Source organism: Colius striatus, unplaced genomic scaffold (assembly GCF_028858725.1).
Source record: "Colius striatus isolate bColStr4 unplaced genomic scaffold, bColStr4.1.hap1 scaffold_46, whole genome shotgun sequence".
Taxonomy (NCBI): Eukaryota; Metazoa; Chordata; class Aves; order Coliiformes; family Coliidae; genus Colius; species Colius striatus.
The window spans coordinates 115,094-133,806 of record NW_026908527.1 but is presented as its reverse complement, the minus strand read 5'-3'; the positions used below and the strand labels follow the sequence as shown (position 1 = coordinate 133,806).

At 47.4% G+C, this 18,713-nt stretch overlaps 1 protein-coding gene across 1 annotated transcript; it reads right to left on the bottom strand.

The window, feature by feature from the left end:
* Positions 1-1,094: 1,094 nt before the first annotated feature.
* On the bottom strand, positions 1,095-5,621 carry LOC133629458 (protein NDRG2-like). Its single transcript, XM_062020087.1, has 7 exons — positions 5,581-5,621; positions 4,200-4,244; positions 3,477-3,528; positions 3,324-3,371; positions 2,774-2,809; positions 2,595-2,646; positions 1,095-1,332 (listed from the first exon to the last, which is right to left on the bottom strand). The coding sequence occupies exons 1-7, from the start codon at positions 5,619-5,621 to the stop codon at positions 1,196-1,198; spliced, it is 411 nt and encodes a 136-aa protein (XP_061876071.1). The 3' UTR covers positions 1,095-1,195.
* Positions 5,622-18,713: the final 13,092 nt, after the last annotated feature.

Genomic DNA, 18,713 nt, shown 5'->3' with positions numbered 1-18,713 from the left:
TTGGATGCAAGAGTCTCCCCAGTCCATCACAGTTCAACCCAGTTGACATAATGGAGCGGCGGCTTTTATTGAGTGGCGGAAGGATCCGCGGGGAAAGGGGCCAAACCTCGTTGGTGGAGGAATCCCATTGGGGCACATCTAGATCCGGCTCTGGGGGAGAAGGATCCTCCAAAGCCCCTCCCAGTAGCTCCCAGTAACCCCCAAACCCCCTCCCAGTAACTACCAGTAACCCCCAAACCCCCTCCCAGTAACTCCCAGTAGCTCCCAGTTACTCCAAACTCCCTCCCAGTAGCCCCCAGTTACCCCAAACCCCCTCCCAGTAACTCCCAGTAGCCCCCAAAGCCCCTCCCAGTAGCTCCCAGTTACCCCAAACCCCCTCCCAGTAACTCCCAGTGACCCCAAACCCCTCCCAGTAAATCCCAGTAACCTCAAACCTCTTCCCAGTAGCTCCCAGTAAGCTCCAGACCCCTTCCCACTAATTCCCAGTAGCTCCCAGTAACTCTCAGTTACCCCCAAACCCCCTCTCAGTAGCTCCCAGTAACCCCCAAACACCCTCCAGTGACTCCCAGTAACCCCCAAACCCCTCCAAGTCCCTCCCAGTGACTTCCAGTAACTCCCAGGAACCCCCCACCCTCCAGTGACTCCCAGTAACTCCTAGTAACCCCCAACCCCCTCTCAGTCTCTCCCAGTACCCCCAAATACCCTCCAGTGACTCCCAGTAACCCCCAAACCCCCTCCCAGTCGCTCCCAGTCCCTCCCAGTAACCTCAAACCCCCTCCCAGTCGCTCCCAGTAACCTCAAACCCCCTCCCAGTCGCTCCCAGTAACCCCCAAACACCCTCCCAGTCGCTCCCAGTCCCTCCCAGTAACCCCCAAACCCCCTATCAGTGACTCCCAGTAACCCCCAACTCCCTCCCAGTCGCTCCCAGTCCCTCCCAGTAACCCCAAACCCCCTCCCAGTCGCTCCCAGTCCCTCCCAGTAACCCCCAACCCCCCTCCCAGTAACTCCCAGTGCCCCTCCCGTCTAGATCCGGCCGTCGGACGTTGGGCGGAAGGATCCGAGAGGTGACGGAAACACCCGAGAGGTGACGGAAACACCCGAGGGGGGACGGAAACACCCGAGGGGGGGACGGAAGGAGCCGAAGCGCCGCCGGGTTCGGTTCGGGCGGTCCCTCCGTTACCGGGGAAGGGGCGGATCAAGGGCTCCCGGGTCCTCCCCCGACGCTGCCGCGGGACAGGGTTCGGCTCCGGCCCCGTTCGCCTTCGGCCGAGCCGGAACTGGCGACCGAAGCGGTTCGGGACCGGGACAAGCGAGTCATGGTGGACGCGGCCACTGCCGGGAGGGGAGACACCGCGCTTTAACCCCGCCCACCGCCCCCGCCTCGGCCAATCGGCGCGCGTCTGTCCGCGCCTCAGCCAATCAGATGGCGAGGCGCCGCGGAGCTTGGCCCCGCCCAGCCGCTGCACCGTTCCATTCAACCCAGGAAGGGGGGGGGGGGGACTTAATTAATCGCTAATTAAAGGGTTAATTAAGGCGCGGGGGAAGGTCGTTAGGCTCCGAACACTCCCCCCCACCGTTAATTAGCTCCGCGGTGATTCTGGTGAATGAAGTGCCCCCCCCCCCCTTAATTAGTCCCAGTGAGGCTCCGAGGGTTAATGGGTTAATTAAGAGCTTTATTAAGCCGCGAGGTGGTTAATTAAGCGCCCTCCTAATTAATTAGAACCACCCCCAACACAATTAACCACAAGTCCTCCCCATTAACACACCGCTGGCGTGTTAATTCCCCTTTAATCACTAATTAACGTATTAATTAGCCCCTGAAACAACTAATTAAGCTCCTCTCCTAATTAATTAGACCCTTATTAATTAGCCAAGCCCCTCACTTAGTTAATTAGACCCCCCCACATAATTAGTGACGTTAATTAGCACACCACAGCGGCCTTACTCATTAACTAAGGCTTTAATTAACCCCTGAAGCTACTAATTAAGCTCCTTCCCTAATTAACCAGACCCTTATTAATTAGCCAAGTGTTTCTATTAATTAATTACTCCCCAACCAATGTCATTAACGATGTTAATTAGCAACCCAAAGCAGCCCTAAGTCCACTTAACACCTAATGAACCATTTAGTTAGCACCAGGAGCAATTAGTTAACCTCCTACCCAATTAATTAGACCCTTATTAATTAGCTGAGCCTGTCTCTTGATTAATTAGACCCCCACCCCCATCATTAACGGTGTTAATTAGCAACCCAAAGCAGCCCTAAATCCATTTAACACCTATTGAACCACTTAGGAGCAATTAATTAAGCTCCTACCTAATTAATTAGACCCTTATTGATTAGCTGAGCCTGCCTCTTCATTAATTAGACCCCCACCCCCATCATTAACGATGTTAATTAGCACCCTACAGTGCATTAATGAGGTTAATTACCCCCCCAAAGTGGTTCTAAGGCCATCTAATCATACATTAACCCTGCAATTAACCCCAAACCAACTAATTAAGCTCCTCCCTAATTGCCCACACCCCCTCCTTAATGAGCTCTTCGTTAATTGCGCTAATTAAGGCCGCTAATTAGCTCATTAGCCAGTCACTGTTGCCCATCCCCTGCACAAAGTACTTGAAGGCCTCCGTCAGCTTGGATGGCTGCGGGGGGGGGGGGGGGGGCACGTGACATCACGGAGGGGCGCGGCTTGGGCGTGGCCACTCCCCCTTCTCTGTCAGGCCACGCCCACGCCGTAAGCCACCCCCCCACATTCCCCCCCCCCTTTACCTGGGTGAGTTGGGGTTGGCCGCCCCCGTCTGCCATCTGGGGGGGGCAAAGGGGGCACTGGGAGTTACTGGGAGGGACTGGGAAAGGGGGATTGGGGGTGACTGGGAGGAGCTGGGAGGGGGTTTGGGGGTTACTGGGAAGGACTGGGAGGAGCTGGGAGGGGGTTTGGGATATACTGGGACGGGTTGGGAGGGACTGGGAGAGGGTTCGGGGTCACTGGGAGGGACTGGGAAGAGGTGGGAGAGGTTTTGGGGGTCACTGGGAGGAGCTGGGAGGGGAGCTGGGGGTGACTGGGAGCTACTGGGAGTTACTGGGAGTCACTGGGAGACACTGGAGGGGGTTGGGGGTAACTGGGAGTTACTGGGACTCACTGAGAGATACTGGGAGGGGGTTTGGGGGTCACTGGGAGTTACTGGGAGTCATTGGGAATGGATTTTGGGTAACTGGGAGTTACTGGGAGGGGGTTTGGGGGTTACTGGGAGTCACTGGGACGGGTTTGGGGGTCACTGGAAGGCACTGGGAGTGCCTGGGGTCAGAGGTCAAAGGTCACCTTGAGGAAGGGAGTTTGGGTAGGGTCGAGCTTGACAATACACTCCACCTGGGGGGGGGAGGGGCAAAGGGGAGAGGGCGGGGCTTAACGGGGTAATGGAGGGGTCCCAGCACGTGGCCACGACCCCACCCCCCAACCCCACCCAAAACTCACCACGGCGTCTTCGTCGGGGGAGTTCTGACCGACCACCAAAAGCATGGGGCAGCTAGAGGGGTCAGGGGGTCACCACGGGGTCACGGGGTAAACGGGGGGTCACGGGGTCACGGTGGGGTCACAGGGAGGTCACAGGGTCAAGGGGATGTCGTGGGGTCACGTAAGGCCATGGGGCAAGGAGGGGTGAAAGGGGCAAAAGGAGGTCATGAGGGCTCACAGAGGGGTCATGGAGGGGTCATCGGGAGGTCACGGGGTCATTGCAGGGTCACGGGATCAAGGGGAGGTCGTGGGGTCATGTAGGGTCATGGGGCAATGGGGGGTTATGAGGGCATCACACAATAAGGAGGGGTCACAGAGGGATCATGTGCGGTGATTGAAGGGCCATGGGGTCACGGTGGGGTCACGGAGGGGTCACAGGGTCAGGGAGAGGTCATGGGGTCACATAGGGTCATAGGGCAAAGAGGGGTCACAGGGGCAAGGGGGGTCATAGGGGATGTGTGGGGTCACAGGAGGCGTGGGGGGGTCATGAGGGGTCACAGAAAGGTCATGGGGTCATGGAGGGGTCATCGGGGTCACTAAGGGATCCTGGATGAGTCATGGGGGTCACAGAGAGTAAGGGGGGTCATGAAGGGTCATGGGTCATGGAGGGGTCAAGGGGGTTCCTGGGGCCACCGGGGGTCACAAGGGGGTCACAGGAGGAGTCAGAGGTCAGGGGTGACTCACTGCAGGCTGCTGGCGCCACTGCGCTGCAGCCTCAGATCCCCGCGGCTGGGAAGGGGTTAAACACACCTGGCCTCTCCACAGCTCCCATACGCTGTGGTGTAAGTTAAGAGGGGGCATGTGTTATTTGAAAGGGAGCTGAGCAGTCCAAGTGAGTGGGTATGAAGATAGCTCCCACAGGAAAGCAGCTGCCAATGTGACACCGTGCTGGCTGCTAGACTGCATGGGATCCTACTTACTACTGTAGCTGGGGTCTGCCTTCCTGCTTTCTTGTAGCTCCCATACTCAGTGGCATAACTTAACAGACAAAATGTATTTTTTCAATGGGAGCTGAACAGAAAAAGTGTGGTATTGAAGATAGCTCCCACAGGAAAGCAGCTGCAAATGTGACACCGTGCTGGCTGATAGACTGCATGGGGACCTACTTACTACTGTAGCTGGGGTCTGCCTTCCTGCTTTCTTGTAGCTCCCATACTCAGTGGTATAATTTAACCGACAACATCTATTTTTTCAATGGGAGATGAGAAGAAAAAGAGTGTGGTATTGAAGATAGCTCCCACAGGAAAGCAGCTGCAAATGTGACACCGTGCTGGCTGATAGACTGCATGGGGACCTACTTACTACTCTAGCTGGGGTCTGCCTTCCTGCTTTCTTGTAGCTCCCATACTCAGTGGTATAACTTAACCGACAACATGTATTTTTTCAATGGGAGATGAGGAGATGAAGAGTGTGGTATTAAAGATAGCTCCCACACGAAAGCAGCTGCAAATGTGACACCGTGCTGGCTGATAGACTGCATGGGGACCTACTTACTGCTGTAGCTGGGGTCTGCCTTCCTGCTTTCTTTTAGCTCCCATACACAGTGGTATAACTTAACCGACAACATGTGTTTTTTTCAATGGGAGCTAAGGAGAAAAAGAGTGTGGTATTGAAGATAGCTTCCACACGAAAGCAGCTGCAAATGTGACACCGTGCTGGCTGATAGACTGCATGGGGACCTACTTACTACTGTAGCTGGGGTCTGCCTTCCTGCTTTCTTGTAGCTCCCATACGCAGTGGTATCAGTCAACCCACAACATGTATTTTTGCAAAGGGATCTAAGGAGAAAAAGAGTGTGGTATTGAAGATAGCTTCCACACGAAAGCAGCTGCAAATGTGACACCGTGCTGGCTGATAGACTGCATGGGGACCTACTTACTACTGTAGCTGGCGTCTGCCTTCCTGCTTTCTTGTAGCTTCCATACGCAGTGGTATAACTTAACCGACAACATGTATTTTTTTCAATGGGAAATGAGGAGAAAAAGAGTGTGGTATTGAAGATAGCTGGGATCTGCTTTCCTGCTTTCTTGTATTTTTTCCAATGGGAGATGAGCTGCTCCCGCACAAATTCCGCAAACCTAGGTCTGCTACGGGCCCGGGGTCCATTGCGCCTCTCCGCCGTCACCCCGAAAACGGCTTCCTTGTGACGAAGGCTGCCCCCGTCCAAATTCCGCAAACCCAGGCATGCTACGGGCCTTGGGTCCTTTGCACCTCTGCACCGTAACCCCGACAACAGTTTCATTGTGACGCAGACCGCCCCCGCCCAAACCTTCCAAACCCAGGCCCGCTGGGGGTCGGGGGTTTTTTTCCCCTCTCCACCGTCACTCCGAGAACGGCTTCATTGTGACGCAGGCCTCCTCCGCACAAATTCTGCAAACCCAGGCCTGCTGTGGGCCTTGGGTCTGTTGTCCTTCTCCGCCGTCACCCCGACAATGGGTTCACTGTGATACAGGCCGCCCCCGCCCAAACTTTGCAACCCAGGCCTGCTGCGGGCCGTGAGTCGGTTGCCCCTGTCCGCTGTCACCCCGACAACGGCTTCCTTGTGACGCACGCCGCCCCCGCGCAAATTCCGCAAACCCAGGCCTGCTACGGGCCCAGGGTCTCTTGCCCCTCTTCGCCGTCACCCCGAGAACGGCTTCATTGTGACGCAGGCCGCCCCCGCCCAAATTTCGCAAACCCAGGCCTGCTACGGGCCTTGGGTCCGTTGCCCCTCTCCGCCGTCAACCCGACAACGGCTTCCTTGTGATGCAGGCCACCCCCGCCCAAACCTTGCAAACCCAGGCCTGCTGTGGGCTCTGGGTCTGCTGCCCCTCTCGGCCATCACCCTGACAATGACTTTCCTGTGTTGCAGGCCGCCCTCACCCAAATTCCGCAAACCCAGACCCGCTGCGATCCTGGGGACCGTTGACCTCTCCGCCGTCACCTCGACAACGGGTTCATTGTGACACAGGCCGCCCCCGCCCAAACCTTGCAAACCCACGCCTGCTGCGGGCCCTGGGTCCGTTCCTGCTCTCCGCCGTCACCCCGACAACGGCTTCCTTGTGACGCAGGCTGCCCCTGACAAAATTCCGAAAAACCAAGGCCCGCTGCAAGCCCGGGGTCCGTTGCCCCTCTCCTCCGTCACCCCGAAAACGGTTTCATTTTGACAGAGTGCTGCCCGTTCCCGAAGGAAAACACAAAACAACCGAGGTCGTTTTATGCGGTGCTTTATTGAGGGCCCCAGGGACCTGAGGACTAGTGTCCAAAGTCAGAGCCCCCACTAACAGAAAATTTCACAGAGTTTATATACTTTCCACAAATGATCACTTCATCAGGCCCCCGTGATGTTTACCAGTTTTCTTAGACTTTAGGATTATGTTGTGCTCTTTCATGTAGTTACTTGAGACAACGCTTATCTGAATCCACAGCCAGAAATTTCCATAGATAACAAACAGGTAAACATTCGAGATAACGATTTCTTTGAGAAAAACAAGATTCAGCGTTCAGCATTCTTCACTAATCTCTTTGCTTTGTTTAAGCAAGAATGCACAAGCTCAGCATGCCCCACTAGTTCCCTAGACTGCTAGGTTACATCAGCATCCCACACTGCTCACTAGGCCTTGATACAGACCTTAGCCTAACTACTTCTAACTTTCCATATACAGTAATGCTAACAAGTCCCCCCTTTCGAGCATTCTTCTATCTTGCAAGGATGCTCAACATCATCTGTCTTTATTGTCCGTGTCTCAAGTAGTGGTTTCCTTATATGATGGAGGAGGAGACCCATTTCCAGTTCCATTTCTGGTCAGCGCATTCATTAATCTGCAGGTGTTGAGCTTTTCTCTGGTAATGGTTCCTAAAATACACTTGTAAACGATATAAATTATCATCAATAGTATAATAAACATAATTACATATTGGATGACTGAGGAAATCCACCCAGAGACCTGGAGCCCCAATGAATCAAATATTGCTCCTATCCAATTATGTTGAGCTTCTTTTTCAATTTCTTTGGCTTCGATTTCAACCGCCTACAATTGTAAAATATCTTTTTCTACTTCGATTGTCATGTTTGGAATATGGATACAGCAGTGATCAATCCTTTTGCTCAGGTAACCACAGACCCCATGTTCCCGCAGCAGCAACGTATCTAAGGCCATTCTATTCTGCAAAGTCATTCTGCTAGTTGCCTGTAGCTGAAATTCATATCCTTAAACCCTTTCTTGGTGGCTGCTGCTAATCTTTTAGTCTGGCCCAGTAGCTTATACAACATTTCCCTATTACGGTAAGATGCACCCTGGGCAAACAAAGACTCTAAAGCCTAGTCAAATTTTACTCCATCACTTGGTTCATGCCACTCATCTTCTACTTTGATATCATCACCTATTTCCCTTGTCTTCCGAGCTATCCTTGTTTCTAATTTAGATTGTCTCCAAAATGGGCACAATGTGGGAACTCCCAATGTTATTTGAGTTACTGGACCATCAATTGGTAAATGGGTGGTCCATTGCCCATGACCCATAACCCAAACTAAGTTTCCTGGACTTCTGATTGTGGTGGATTTGCAATTAATGACCCTTTTTCCATACATCCCTTTCTCATGTACATCTCCCTTTATTTTGTCTTTAATCGTATGATTGTATCCCCGACATTCACACCCCCATTTCAGCAGAACTCTAACAGGGACTAAACCTATCTGACTCTCTGGGGAGTCAGAAGTAAAAACTTTCGTACAGTTCTGTCATAAATTGAGACCACAATGGATCATAAGCCAATTATAATTTTATTAATTGTAGCAAGTAGAATAAGAGCAAAGACAGCGCTGGATGACAGGGGAGTCTGCGCTCCGCCAACTGCCGTACTGATTAGTTTAAACAGTCCTTTTTTATACATTTTGCATCCGTGGCCGTAAAGTAGGAGAACTGCTCTGCGCATGCTTCAGTTACTGTGAGGGGTCTTTTTTCTGTCTTTCGGTGCTTGCTGAGTAAGAAGTTTTCCTTCTTTGTTTTATAATTGATCCCTCACTTAGATAGAGTTGTTTTTCTTCTCTTCGCCAGTCCCTTAGAACATCTTGTAGTCATCCTTGAGCAGTATCTCTCCTGTTTACACAAATGGTGTCTGGTATGTGAAGGCAATTGCAGTTATCTTATCTCACATGAGTGATGTCCTGCAGCTGTTCGCATAAGTACTTTCCTTTCTTTTGTCGCTTAACCTTTACATTGAGCTTAACATAAATTTTAATAAACAATACCCTAATTCATAGTTTCTTACAATCCCCCCTTTTTTTCTTTTATCCTATTATTGTTTATTAGACGCTATTTTCATTTTCGACACTGCAGGCAAACTTTTTCCACAATCCCAACATGTATCATAACACTCACAAGATAATACCTTACAATTACAATACCTTACAATTATAATCATAGTTTTCACGCGGCATATCGCATTCACAACAGTCTTCGTTATCTTCATCTTCATTAGTAGGTATACTTTTATAATCTGTCTCAGCTCTCCGTAGTTAGAATGAGTAGTTTAGCTATGTCAAACCGCTCCTTAATAAAATGTAAAATATAGCGTAATATGCATGGTTCAAATATAAGTCCCAGAATCAACATAATAAGCGGTCCTGCTAAGGCAAACAATAAAGTGATTAGCCAGGGTGAAACGTTAAACCAATTTTTATACCATGATCTGCCCACCTCACGATCCTTTTTACGTTGATTTAACCTTTTCCGAAGTTTAGACATGGTGTTATTCCGATGTCTGAACTAACCCATTTAGTTCCTGGTGTCGGGATAGCCCATTTGTCATATCTGTGTTGTGGTTTCTTACATCCAGGAGGTCCCCAAGTGATGTCTATATATCTATCTCCTGTTGTTTTCCAATCTGAAGCTATTGTCTCACAACCCCAATAACCACAATAATAATGTCCCGGGTAATTACAATAACTTTTTCCAGGGTTTGAGGCTGGACATATGTACCATGCCTTGCATTGCGCTTGGGTGTAACCCAAATTTAAACAGTTTCTTGGATGACATCCCATTGCTTCAAAAGGTATTAGCGAAAATAAAGATACAGTAAAATTCCAATTTCCTTCCGAACTGCTTCGATTTTGTATAAGCTTACTTTCCTGTAAGTTATATAATTTCCAGAGCATTGGCTCATGGGGGTTCCCATTTGCTTGAGTTAGTATCAATAGCAAAACCACCAGTATACCAGGAAAAACGGTATTTGTCAATTTTACCAATTTAAGTATAATTTTACCAGTCCTAGGGAAGTTCGACCATGGTTGCTTTTGCGTCCCATTGTTTTGGTTCTTTTCTCCACAGTTTGTTCCTCCTCTGCCTCGCCCGTCGACTCGGTTGCTTCGAGCCACGGGGTGTACCATCTTCTCGGCAGCAAGGGAATTCTTCAGGAGACAGCTGTTTCAGGGCCTTTTACCTATTTACACAGGCTTTAATGGGACAAAGCAAGACACAGTTAGCACTTTTCTTTATAGTCAGGATTTCAACTACAAAGGGGATTGGTTCGTTGGAGTGGTTTCCCAACACTGTGTGCAAACTCCTATTGGAGGGTATCCACATTCACCATTTATCCTGGCATACCTTGCACCTAAAACAAGCAAATGGATACCAATTGCAATTTAAATCATTACACCTAATTCTTATATCTAGAGTATATATATATATATATATATATTATTTACATCAGTATATTTTCTATATTCAATATGGTGTGGTTGTATGAGTTTAGCAATTCCCTTCAGCACACTTTGTACGCTTCCATATAATAGATAAACAAAGAAATAATTATTGCAAATATAAATGACAATACACTTTATACCAAAAGGTAACGCAGCAAAATAATGAAATAAAGTCTCTATCATTACGTTATCTTTTCAGGGTTATCTTGGTGTCACTTGGAGTACTGATTACTTTCCAGTGGGGTCTCGTTATTGGGCCTTTAATGCGATTGGCATGAGTCCATCCATGCTCAGCAGTCCAGACAGCCGTTTCTGTTGTAAGCAAAACAAGATAAGATCCCTCCCAGCTGGGTCTTAGAGTTTCTTCCTTCCACACTTTAATCAATATCCAATCTCCAGGCTTGACATTATGAATTTTTTTTTAAGTCCAACAGGGGTTGTTGCACAATCAGTCCCTGCTCCCAAAGCTTGTTACGGTGTTCTGCTAATTGCGAAACATAGTCATTAATCACACAATCTCGAATTAAAACATTAATGTGTTAAATGATCCACCATTACTAATAAATATTTGTAAAGTCCAACCCTAGGTAGTTCAGTAAAATCCACTTGTATGTGTGAGAAGGGTCTGTATGCTGGGGAACGTCCCCCAAGGGGTTTTTGTCTCATGTTATTTCGATTAACCTTTTGACAGGTCTCGCAGGCTGCTGTGTGCATAGTCAAAATCGTATTATAATTGCCTGCCACTCGTTTTGCTTCTGTATCGGCGGCATTATTTCCCCTGACTTGATAACTTGTACCTCGCTGGTGTCCCTTTATATGTACAACTGCTATTTTATTCGGCATTTTTAATGCCCCCAGAACTCGCTGAATCAATTCCGGGTGTATCAATTCTTTTCCCTGCGAGTTAACAAATCCTCTTTCATCCCATATTTTTCCAAAAGTGTGTACTACTCCGAACGCATAGCGTCTGTATATATAGTTCCGTCTTTTTCCTCCTTTTCACATTTCCCAGCGCTCTGTGTTCCCCGCTGCAGTGCGGCTGGGACGGCATTGCTGGGGGGTGGGGGGAAGAGTGGGCAGCAGCAACAGCAAGTCCTATCCTCATGCCAGGGCGAGCAGGACCAGCTCGGGGGGCGGGGCAGGAAACCTTGCACAGCCCCAGGCTGGCAGCCAGGGGAGGCAGGCAGGGCTGTGCCTGGGCATCCCCACGGCAGCCAAAACAATCCTCAGGGCAGCACCCAGGGGCTCTGCACCGTGACCCGGCCGTACAGCTCCAGATACCGCCACTGCTGCCAACAGCTATGATCCAGCTGCCCCCTCCAAAAACACTTCTTCCAGGGGGAAGAGGAGCAGGGTTGGGGCACAAGCGGGGCCTGACCTCCTCCATGCTCTCCCAGCACCCCACCACAGCCGAGGCTTGGGGGGGACTAGTGGAGGGCCGGTGGAGTGCTGCCAGGGTTCACCCTCCAGTGACACTAACGCTTTCCACAATGCATATAGCTCACAGGCTTGAGCCGACCAGCTGGCACTCAGGGGGCCTGATTCTATTATCTTAAACTCTCCTTTTTCCAACTTAACGATGGCATATCCGGACAATCGTTTACCTTCCACTATTCGTGATGACCCATCTATAAATAATACTTCTCCATATTATAGTTCTTCTTCTTCTAAGTCTGGCCTAATATGTGTCTGCTATTCAATTGTTTGAAAACAATTGTGTAACAGTTCATTATCTTCTCCTGGGTACAAAAATTCAGCGGGATTAACTGCCCCAATAGTTTTTAAAGATAGTTTAGGGGATTCTATAAGTATTCCCTCATACTTTAATAATCGGCTATCTGTAAGCCATTTTTCTGCTTTTTATTGCAACACTCCTCTGATGTTATGTGGAGCATATAAGACAACTTCTCCATTAAAGGTAATACGATTTGTTTCTTCAAGTAATAAGGCAGCAGCAACAATGATTTGTAAGCAGCTCGGCCAACCCCTGCTCACAGCGTCTAACAGCTTTGATAGGTATGCCACCGGTTTCTTTTGTCCGGCCCATTCCTGAGTTAATACTCCGAATGCTGTTCCTTCATGTGTGTTAACAAATAAATGGAATGGCCGCTTTAAATCTGGTAGGTTTAAAACCGGTGTTTGGCTTAGTTCCCTTTTGTGCAAGAAAGTTTAGGAATCGAATGCTTTCTTTTCTTACATCTTCCTTATTATTCCCTGCTATAGGCAGATCATCTACATATTGTAACAGTACATTTCCCGTTTGTACCTGGTATTCTTTTAAGAGCTCTTCCAGGGCCTGTCCAAACAAATTAGGGGACTCAGTGAACCCGTAAGGGAGCACGGTACATCTTAATTGCTGTTTACGGCCTGTTTCTATGTCTTCCCATTCAAAGGCAAAATAATCACAGCATTCTTCTGCCAGTGGACAGGCCCAAAAGGCATCCTTTGAATCAATCACACTATACCAGGAGTTATGAGGTTCTAACTTGCTTAGCAATGTGTATGGATTTGCTACTACAGGGAACCGGGTGATAGCTCTTTTATTTATTTCCCTTAAATCATGTACGAGCCGATATTTCCCATTAGGTTTCTTTACAGGAAGAATGGGGGTGTTAAAGGGTGACATACAAGGCTCTAAGATTCCTTGTGCTAATAACCGATCAATTTCTGGTTTTAATCCTCTCCGTCCTTCTAGGGATATGGGATATTGCTTTACCCTCACAGGTATGTGGGGTTCAGAAATTTGGACTTTAATCGGTGGGATTTCCAGTCTACTAATTGTGTCCGGAGAGTACCAGACGTCAGGGCTGATTTGTTTTTTATCCTCCACGGTCAAAGGATAAGCAGACACTAGCTCTTGATTCTTTACTTTAATTTCTGATTGCAATTCAACAATTAAATCTCATCCTAGCAGATTAAATTCTGCTTCAGGGACGAGCAAGAGTTCACCCATTCCGAATTTATTTTCAGTTTCAAATAATACATTTTTGATTTTGTTTACTTTAAATGGTTCTCCTTTTGCCCCAATCACTTGTACTTTTTCGGGGGAAATTTTACATCCCTCAGGTATTTGTTTAATAGTCGATTTTTCAGCCCCAGTGTCTACTAAAAAGGTGAACTCTAGTTTATGGGGACCTATTTTTAATTTTATCAAGGGCTCATGATGACTCCGGTCCCCCAAAATATAGAGCCCCTGACTCTCCTATTCCGCTTTCAAAATTTCCTCATCCCTGATCCTTTCTCTACAATTCTTCTTTACATGTCCCTTTTTTCCACAGTAAAAACAACACCTCTGTTCCTTCTTTACTACTACATTCCCTTGTTTCGTTCCAGCAGCAGTTTGTCTTTTACGATCCTCTCTGACCGCTGCTACCATCATTTTCACTTGCCGCTTGCTGCTCTCCTCCTCTCGCCTTACATAGACTTTCCGGGCTTCCCTCAATAATTCATCCAACCCTCTCACTTGCCAGTCTTCTAACTTTTCAATCTTCTTTCTGATATCCCCCCATGATTTTGCTACAAACTGAGTTTTGAGGAGTGCTTGCCCTTCGTCAGGATTTACCCCGAGATACAGCTGAAGGGCTTTCCTCAGTCGTTCTAACCACTCAGTAGGGCTCTCATTTTTCTTTTGCATTTCATTAAATGCTTTATTGATATTCTGGCCACGGGGTACTGCTTTTCTAATTCCCTGAATTACTATAGTTTTCAGGTCCTGCATATGAGTTCTATGCACTGGATCATGATTATCCCAATTAGGTCTTTGGAGTGGCCATTTTAATATTTGCTTTAGGTCCCTGGGCATGTTGAGCATCCCACAATCTCATTCCTGCTTGTCTAATCATGTCTCTTTCCTCGGTAGTAAATAATTGACCAAGGATAGATTGCATTTCATCCCAAGTATAAAGGTTTGATCCCAAAAGGAGGAGGGGGAGACTTTCGTTCCAACTCCGGTGGGGGAGTGGGTGCTCTGGGGACCTCTGGAGAGGCTGTGGGAGCAGGAGGGGAAATGTAACGGGGGGTTAGAAGGGTTTCGTCTAACTCTTCCTTCTTTTTCTTTTGTTTAGCTTTTATTTCACTCAGCGGGTAAAGTCTAGTTCCCGGTCTTTTTAGCCACACTTCCGCATACTGACTTTCTTCCGGGTTAAGGGGTTTTTTATTATTAACCCAGAAATTTAATTGTTGTCTTATCCAATCTTCTTCTGGCCCGCAGACTAGCCAAAAGACATTTTCAGAAATCTTCTTCCCTCCCCATATCTTAGTACAGTATTCTATTATTTTCTGCTTATCTTTCCCTAGGGTTTCAGGGAAATATCTCCAATTGTCTAAGATATATGCCAGAGGGGTATTCTTAGGTACAGCAGGTACCCTTCCCATGGGTGTCGAAGGCTTGCTGCCCTTCGCCCCCATCTTCTGGATTATCCACAAACACACACTCACTTGCTCCCCTTGTTCCTGGCCCAGTCCCTCGCGGGAGATGGGAAACGCAGTACTTAAGGGTCCACACTCGCTTGGTTCAGTATATCGAACCTCTCATTTGTTATAATCCAGGATACCCAATCCCGCCCGAACGGATAACCCGCGAACCAATTTTCGCAATATACTTACGCGTCCTGCGTCTTCGTCCGGACTCCCGTGCACAGAATTTTTATGGGATTTTACCGGTTTCCCCTTTGCTCATTATTCTAGAATTTAGGTTCGTCGGTAAGGTTGAGGTAGGCTGTCAGTCACGGGGCCGCGGATTGCCGCGGGGCGCCTCCCCGGAGGACTGAAGCTCACCGTTCCTTATCCGAGTCACGGCACCAAGATTGTCATAAATTGAGACCACAATGGATCATAAGCCAATTATAATTTTATTAATTGTAGCAAGTAGAATAAGAGCAAAGACAGCGCTGGACGACAGGGGAGTCTGCGCTCCGCCAACTGCCGTACTGATTAGTTTAAACAGTCCTTTTTTATACATTTTGCATCCGTGGCCGTAAAGTAGGAGAACTGCTCTGCGCATGCTTCAGTTACTGTGAGGGGTCTTTTTTCTGTCTTTCGGTGCTTGCTGAGTAAGAAGTTTTCCTTCTTTGTTTTATAATTGATCCCTCACTTAGATAGAGTTGTTTTTCTTCTCTTCGCCAGTCCCTTAGAACATCTTGTAGTCATCCTTGAGCAGTATCTCTCCTGTTTACACAAATGGTGTCTGGTATGTGAAGGCAATTGCAGTTATCTTATCTCACATGAGTGATGTCCTGCAGCTGTTCGCATAAGTACTTTCCTTTCTTTTGTCGCTTAACCTTTACATTGAGCTTAACATAAATTTTAATAAACAATACCCTAATTCATAGTTTCTTACAAGTTCCATATTTCTTTCTGATCTCTGGATGGTCTCACGGAAGTGTATGTAGCCATCACACTATCGTGAGTCTGATCTTTCTCCCCTGTCCATTGTATACACCATTGTACTGGACCTAGGTAACTATATGATTCCAACAAATCAGGTCCCCATACTGTGTCCCATTCATCCTCCAAAGTTTGTTGTTGTGTAACATTCTGGTAGATCTCTTCATTCCTAATCTTTTCGACTTTTATTTTTGTGCTACTACACCAATATCCAATTATTGGAATAGTACCATCTACTGTACAGCGACCTTTAATATTGCCACCTCTCCCATAAGGACCTGTTCTAACCCATCTATAATACCCCAGCAATGATCTACACTCTTTTTCCGTTAAATCCCCCTGTATTAAACACCCATTTATCCACTCTTCGTACTTTATTGATACTTGCCTGCAGTTCCAAGTAAAGTTAACAGAGGTTTCTGGCATGGTTGTTATTGGAATAATTCCCCAGGGTATAGGTTCACCTGCAGCCTGAGGCAGTGGCAAACATGCTGTAATCTTAGATACATTCTGAATCATTCCAAAATCTCTAATCAACCCAAACACTAAGTTTTCCCGTCCTTCATCTCGATGGAAGTTTATTGTCCCATTTCCTAGATCCCGTATTCTCCTTCGGCTATATTTGCCTCTAATTAATGATACTAACATCCTAGAGTGGGCCCACCACGCACCTCTGGCCATCCAACACCAATACATCCCTTCATCATCTGACTGTACATCATTTATTATTAATACTGTGGTGCCGCCTAACCTCTTCTCTATCCGATATTTCCTTCCAGGCTGTATACTGCTATCTCCAAACCACCACCCAAAGTCTGAAAAACTCATTCTGGGATTCACTTTACATGTTAAAATAACTATTTTCCCTTTGTTGGCCTGACACACCCCTTGTGTGGCCCTAATTCTTTGATTCAAATGAGATCGGCCCTGCACATTTCTTTTTCCATAATTAGAGTAGGGTCCACATACAGCTACACATAGATATTGTCCATCCACCTTACCCAACAGAGGTTGAGTATAATTCAGCCATCCTATCCCTCTGTTCCCCACATTCCACCAACTGATTCCTTCCTCGATCCTGTCCCACAATCCTTGAGGTCCCATTTTCCACCATTTAACTTGAACCGGGGCTTCACATTCTCTTTGTGAAGTAAAAGTGCAGTTTTATCCTCAAGGGTGGGCCATCCCACATATCCATTGAAGCTATTTTTGGTATTACTTCTACTCCCGCCTGAATCGGGGACCAAGGTACTACTCTCAAATCTATTTGCTTATAATCAAAATTTTCCCGAATTAACACCAAACACATGTATACTCCTGCTTCTCCTAACGTTAAATTAGTCAATTGCAAGGCAACACTTCCTTTTTGGGTATCCTTATTCCAAACAGTAACAATACTTGCAGTCAATCTGGTTTGTCCTAGTTTCCAAATCGCAATTATTTCCTTGGCTCCAGCTCCCTGGTCATCAGTAATGTCACAGGTTAAATTGACATCCATCCCTTCCATAACAGTAACCACAGGCTCTGTAACAGTGACAAATACAAATCCATTGACCGATACCATTTTCAATAATATCAACAGTACAACAGTTAAGAATGCGGTTTTGCTCGAAATATCATTCGAGTGGGGGATACCACTTGGGTTTCCCATTCGGTTGGAACCTTCTTGACTCGAGTGTAGTGGATCCAAGCGTCGATTCCCGCTACCTTTATGGCTGTGAAAGTTGTCAAGATCACTTGATGGGGACCGTCCCATGTCTCTCTCAGTGGGTCTGTGAACCAATTCTTCACATAGACCTGATCTCCCGGTTGAATATCATGCACTGGATTTTCCAGCGGGAGCGGCCGATTCCATTGAAGGGCACCCGTAAGGCGTTGAGAACTCTATTGAGCGACATAACATAGTTAAAATCACCTGGTCTTCCAATACATGCGGGTCACCTTTTAACACGGTGGCATGATAAGGCTTGCCGTACAGTATCTCGTACGGACTTACTCCTATCCTTTCCCTAGGTTTTATCCTAATCCTAAGTAACGCTAACGGCAAAGCTTGGGGCCACTGAAGTTTGGCCTCCTGACATATCTTTTTGATCTGATTTTTCAATGTTTGGTTCATCCTTTCTACTTGACCACTAGACTGGGGTCTCCATGGAGTGTGTAAATTCCAGGTAATGTCTAACGTCCTAGCCACCTCCTGAACTATCCCTGCCACAAAATGTGGGCCTCTATCTGATGATAATCCCAGTGGTACTCCAAATCTAGGTATTATTTCTTTCAACAATGTTTTCACCACTTCCTTTGCTTGGTTTGTTCTACAAGGGAAGGCTTCTGGCCACCCCGGAAAGGTGCACACATACACCAACAGGTATTTGAGTCCCTGAGCCCTTGGAAGTTCTGAAAAGTCAACCTGCCAATAATCTCCAGGCTCTGGTCCTATTTGTAATTTTCCCAACTGCACCTGTTTCCTTACAATAGGATTATTCTTTAAACAAACTGGGCACATGGCATTCACCCTTTTTGCCAGCGTTAACATTTGGTTGGAAATTAATTCCTTTTTCAAAAGTTTTACCAACACCTCTGCTCCCCAATGGCATTTATTGTGTCCAGTCTCTAATATGGACTTCATAACATTTTTGGGCACCACCACTTGTCCCATTGTCGTTACATACCATCCAATTGTATTCTTCTGGGCCTTTAGATATGTCGCCAATTTCTCATCATTGGCAGAATAGCTCGGTCCCCGAATCATACAACGAGAAACAGGGCTCACCTTGGTTGGTATTAAAGCCATCTGAGTCCAAACCTGTCGAGCAGCATCTTTAGCGGTGATGTCTGCTAGTTCATTCCCTCGATATATCTTTCCTTCTTCTTTACGATGTCCCCTGATGTGCATTACTGCTGCCTTTTCTGGTTTATGTACCGCATCCAACAGGGCGAGAACTTCTGATCTATGTTTTATCATAGTCCCTTGTGAGTTTAACAGTCCCCGTTCCTTCCACAAGGCACCGTGAACATGTACAATTCCAAAGGCATATTTCGAGTCAGTCCATACATTTACCTTTTTTCCAGTACTCAAAATTAATGCCCCGGTAAGTCCAATTATCTCTGCCTTTTGAGCAGATGTCCCAGGG

Coding starts and splice junctions, on each gene's coding strand:
- LOC133629458 (XM_062020087.1), bottom strand. CDS start 5,621: ATGGACCCCGGGCCCGTAGCAGACCTAGGTTTGCGGAATTT. Junction 3,529..4,199: donor AGTGGCGCCAGCAGCCTGCA/GTGAGTCACCCC, acceptor TGACCCCTCTAG/CTGCCCCATGCTTTTGGTGG. Junction 1,333..2,594: donor TGTGCAGGGGATGGGCAACA/GTGACTGGCTAA, acceptor CCCTCCCGGCAG/TGGCCGCGTCCACCATGACT.